The sequence below is a fragment of the Orycteropus afer genome, unplaced genomic scaffold, assembly GCF_000298275.1.
Source record: "Orycteropus afer afer isolate SDZICR_OR568_19922 unplaced genomic scaffold, OryAfe1.0 scaffold00035, whole genome shotgun sequence".
NCBI classification, from domain to species: Eukaryota; Metazoa; Chordata; class Mammalia; order Tubulidentata; family Orycteropodidae; genus Orycteropus; species Orycteropus afer.
This window is the reverse complement of record NW_006921622.1, coordinates 3,350,330-3,355,971: the sequence shown is the minus strand read 5'-3', so window position 1 is coordinate 3,355,971 and position 5,642 is coordinate 3,350,330. Positions and strand designations below refer to the sequence as shown.

Genomic DNA, 5,642 nt, shown 5'->3' with positions numbered 1-5,642 from the left:
AGCTGTTGCATTGTGGTAAACTGTGGTCAATGTCATGAGACAAGGTATATGTAAACTGCTGTATGGAAAGTGAATTTGCTCTGTAAATCTTCACCCAAATCACAATATAAATAAATAAATAAATAAAATAAAACACATTAAGAGTTTAGAAGTAATTCTCAAAGTTCTAGGGAGATATATCTTTTCCAAAATATTACCTGAGATCCCTGATTTCTTTGTCTAATTTCTTTAATAGTCCCATTAGCAATACTGAGGTAAAACTTGATAACCCTGGAGTCAGTGATGGAGGCTGTAACATCTTTCATCACACTGACTGCCAGCTGATTTGATGTTCATTCCTCCTACCATGAGCACTCAGAGTTTTCCTTAAGAGGGAACCACCACCCTTCAATTTAAGACATAAAGTAAGAATGGTTGCAATTGAGCTGTGGCTCCAGACTGATTCATTTGCATTCCCTAAGGACATATCAAGGAGCTCTGGTGGTATAATGCCTCAGGCATTAGACCACTAATCAGAAGGCTGGTGGTTCAGCAAGACTCTGCCAGAATCCTACTTTGGATGAAACAACACTGGCAAAGCTCAAGGAGTTTTGCTTAAAAGATAAGAATTATTACTCCATCCAACATTTTAAAAAGAAAGAACAAATGAAGTATTCACTCCGTTCTTAATATTCTACCTAGTTATAAGAAAATATAAACTGAAATCTTACTATTTTTTCAAAAAATTCAGTAATAAAATAAGAATCACACTATCTTAATTACTGATTTAGCTTCCTTATTGATAGCTGAGAATATAAATTAAAAGAACTCTTGAAGATCAGGGCACTCTGGTGATGTAGTGCCTAAGGCATTTGACTGCTAACCAGAAGGCTGACGGTTGAAACCCACCAGCCACTCCTCGGAAGGAAAGTTGAGCAATCTATTTCTGTAGTGATACCATGCTGGAAACTCAAGGAGGGGTTGCTCTGAGTCGGATCCGACTTGCTGGCAGTGAGTTTTGGGTGTTTTTTTTTTTTTAATTGAAGATCAGGATTTATTAGGCCAAGTACTCAGTTCATATAATGGAGTATTCTTTATCTAGATTTTTACCCATATACAAATGTTGAATTTCCTGGGTATTTTCTTTTCATAGTATTCATGTCATATACTGACAATACCAGAGTATAAAGAATGAAAAGTATTGTTCAGATTCTTTTTCAGAAATTACTTATAACCTCTTATTAGAAAAGACAAATAAAAATTTGTGGTTGTTGTTGATTGCCGTCGAGTCGGCCCCGACTCATAGTGACCCCTCCTTGGGTTTCCAAGGCAGTATCACTACGGAAGTAGGATTGCCCAACCTTCCTTCCAAGGAGTGGCTGGTGGGTTTGAACTGCCAGCCTTCTGGTGAGCAGTCAAGTGCCTTAGGCACTATGCTACCAGAGCTCCTGGGAGTCAAATAGCACAGAGTTGGGAGTTACATAGATTAGAGGCTAAATCCATACCTAGGAGCTTTCTAAACAAAAAACAAAACTCACTGCCACTGAGTCAGATCCAACTCATAGCGATCCCTCCATGGGTTTCCGAGGCTGTATCACTACAAAAGTAGATTGCCCAACCTTTCTTCTGAGGAATGGCTGGTGGGTTTGAACCGCCAGCCTTCTGGTGAGCAGTCAAATGCCTTAGGCACTGTGCTACCAGAGCTCCTCTGGTGACACAAATTTTCTGAGTTCCAGTTTCTTCATCTTGCAAATAAAGATACTTAGAGTTATGTTGCCATTTCTTATAGCCATTAAATAAAAGCTAAGATATTAAAAAAAAAAAAAAAAAGGAAAGAAAAGAAAAGAAAAACTGTTGCTGTCTAATCCATTCTGACTCATAGTAATCCTACAGGACAAAGTATAACCATCCCACAGGATTTCCAAGGCTGTAATCTTTACATGTGTAGACTGCTACATCTTTCTCCTGCAGAGCAGCTAAGGTTTCAAACCACCAAACCTTTAACCACTGCACCACCAGGATTGAACATATTGGCAAACCAAAACCAAACCAAACTCATTGTCAATTCTGACTCATAGTGACCCTATAGGGCAGAGTAGAACTATCCCATAGAGTTTCCAAGACTGTAAACCTTTATGGAAGCATCTGTCTCCAGCAGAGCAGCTGGTGGGTTTGGACCACCAACCTTTTAGTTAGGAACTGAATGCATTACCCGCTGCACAAACAGAGCTCCTTGAACATACTGGCTCAAGGAAGATATTGAAAGAATGAGTTCCACATAAGCACTATCCTTTGGTCCACAACTCAAGCACATTACTGTTTCTATTCATAGTTACATTACAAAGTTTTATATTCCTTTAATAAAATGTAGTTTCAGTTCTCAGAAGTAAGTGCTCCAAATGGAACATTTGTGACCATCTAGGATTTCATAAATATTTTTCAAATATATCAGTGCCAATTAATTTAGCAATTTTCTTCTTTCTTTTTTTCTTAGGATACTACAAAAACTGGGAAATAAGAAAGAAAAATAAAGGAAGGAAGGAAGAGAGGGAGGGAAGAAAGAAAGGAAGAAGGAAAGAAGGAAGGAGAAAAAAATAGAGGGAAAGAGAGTGAAATATAAAATATTACTAAAAGTGCAATTAGTTTACACAGTCTATTTGGAAAGGCACAAGAAGGAACCACAGCCTTGCCCAATGGACTTGTAGGTTGAATGCTGCTCTCAGTCTGCAAAGTACAGCACATACCAGGCATATCTGAATTCCAGTGGGTAAACTGAACCTCTTCTTCAATGGTCCACTGAAAAGTCCCTTTGGTCTGTATATCTGAAAGTCCAGTCCAGAAGTATTTTTCAGGTCTCAATCCAATGACACTTGTCAAAAAGGCTTGTTCATATCTTTAAAAAGTTAAGCACACAATCAAATTTTAGAAAAATGTATGAAAGTTTTTTTCCTAATTATCAACATGAAAAATATCTTGATTCCACTTTTGAGCTGAAATGTAGTTGGTAATTCAAATATTCCTTATTGTATTTTTATGTCATTTCAATTATTTACTATTAAGGAAACAGCCTAAAGAAGGAAAATACTACAGAGCAGAGTGAATAAAAGCATTCAAATATACCCAATACATGTCTCTTTGTTTCTCACCAGCCCCTCTGTTCTTCCCCAAACACATTATATTTTTCAACATAAGAGAATTTTGAAAACACAAAGGCAAAAACTATACTGTTTTAAAATACTTTGTTTACAAAAGCAGTCCACTTTTCAAATAGGCCAAATGCTCTCTCTACTGGATTTTTGATTAACCAAGTTGAGGGATGGTAACATTATCAAGGATAACACAAATGAAAAAATCTGCATAAATTATCCCCTCAAGTTCACACCTACATCTCAGCTTTGAAAAAAAGAGGAAGTATCAAGAGATACAGAAAACAGAGATTCAATCTGTAGAAAGTACTGGGAAGCAGAATCACAAATTCCAACAGATTTATCCTCTCTCTCTCTGCCTTTTGCTCTACCTGTTTGGCATAATCTGGATTGACAAACATGAACCATGTTGGCAGTAACATAGTCAAAAACCTACTTCAAAGCAAAAGAAAACTGGGACCCAATGTTTCCAGGAACAAAGGTAACCATAAATGATTCCAGAGAGAGCCGAGAGGGAAATGTAGAAAGAGCTGACAATAACAGAACATTTATTCAAGTGGGATGAGAGTAATTTCATTGTCGCCTAGACAATAAACTCCCCAAAACGAGAAGTTCCAAGCTCAAATTAGATTTTCTTAAATGTCTGAAAACCAAGTTTTTCAACAGCTTGTGAGCTGCTGAATATTAAATCACAGAAAACACATAAAGAAAAACAAAATGAAAATATAGTGAAATCTCTATACACAGTGCTCTAACAGACCATAGGATCAATTACAATGCAGCCAAAAGCATGCTCCCAAGGTACTGAAAGATGAGCAAGTCACCTCCTTGTCATAAGATAAGAAGCATTTATATTCTGATTTTCAGATGCCAACTTGGTATCATGGTACCAATTTTGTACATGACAGAATTTTGGTTGAGTCTTACAGACTATATAAATGCTATGATATGTTTTATTTTTACTAAAGGATTTTTAATACCAGTATGTCCTATAAATTTTTGTTGAGTCCACCTTGAAAAGTCAATAAATATAATTCACTGTATTAAAACTCAATAATTTATCACTGGGTAAGGCATTTGGCTATTACCCAGAAGGTGGGTGGTTCAAACTCAACAGCTGCTCTGCTGGAGGAAGATGAGGCAATCTACTTCTGTAAAGATTATAGCCTTGGAAACACATGGGGTCACTATGAGTCAAAATCAACTCTATGGCAGTGGGTTTTACTGCAAAAAAAAAAAAGGAACTTTTTTAAGTCGCTTCCATGCCTAATCCAGTGCTTTGTAAAGAGCAGCTGAAGAGTAAATAAGCACTACCCACCAGCCACTCCTTGGAAGGAAGATGGGGTGATCTACTTCCGTAGTGATACTGCCTTGGAAACCCAAGGAGGGGTGGCTATGAGTCGGGTCCGACTCAGCGGCACATAACAACAAACAACAACAAAGTCTTTAAAAAGAGCCCTGGTAGTACAAAGGCTAAGCACATGACTGCTAACTGAAAGGTCAATGGTTCAAACTCACTAGACCCTCCTGGGAGAAGAGACATGGTGATCTGTACCCAGAAAAATTAAAACCTAGGAAACCATATGGGACACTCCTACTCTGGCCTACAGGATCACTATGAATCAGAATTGACTCAATGGCACTTAGAATCAACAACTAACACTTGAAAATGGATGGAACTCTGGAGATCAAAATAATAACCTTCCCACACACTTCCACTTAAGCAATTTCAGTGACTGGAATCACATAAGTGCTATTTCTCAGAGGCTCAGTTGAGGCTGTTGCTTAAAGTGCTCTTCTCCTGAGATGGTCCTAATCCCCTTCTGAGAGCCTATTCAGAGTAAGTCAGGCACCCTTAGGAGAAATGATGATATTACATATCACTGTCCACTCCGTCTTTACATTTTCCAGTCTAAACAACCCCAGTTCTTTCAATCATTCCTCCTATGATAAGGTGTTTGAATATTTCATATATCTAACTGTCCTCTCCAGCATCAAGGTCACTTTTGGACAGTGGCCCCAATACAGTACACTATGTCCCTTCAGTCAACACAAAGCACAGTACAAAATATTTTTATTTTTAGAGTATTGAATTAGAATTGGAAATTTATTGATTATATTAGCTCATTTCACTGATTAGAGCACTAGCTCACATTAACCTTCTAATTAGTTTTAAAATTCTCAAATCTTTTCACAGAAAGAGCTATTAATCCAGCCTTTACATGTCCTGGGTTTATATAACTACTTAATTTTACAGAAGTTTCTCTATGTATCTATTATTTTTTGCTTTGTTTTGTTTTAATATTCTGGCTCTTTTAAGACTTTGAGATCTGAGTGTGTTATCTGGTATATTAGCCATACATCTCATCTGTGTCTTCTCACTTTTTCATTCAAATTGTTGATTTTTAAAAACATGTTGAAAAAAATATAGAACCTGCAGAATCTTCGGAGAAGGCCTCTTTCCAGAATGGCATAGATGCTGTGATAGTTGGAGCTGTGTGTCAACTTGGCTGGACC

The 5,642-nt window shown here is 37.3% G+C and overlaps 1 protein-coding gene across 1 annotated transcript in view; it reads right to left on the bottom strand.

The window, feature by feature from the left end:
* Positions 1-5,642, bottom strand: part of MRC1 (mannose receptor C-type 1) — a 144,641-nt gene that overhangs the window by 78,155 nt on the left and 60,844 nt on the right. The window contains exon 12 of the mRNA XM_007936405.1: positions 2,724-2,872. Within this exon, the coding sequence (XP_007934596.1) occupies positions 2,724-2,872 (149 nt within the window). The remainder of the gene's footprint in view (positions 1-2,723; positions 2,873-5,642) is intronic.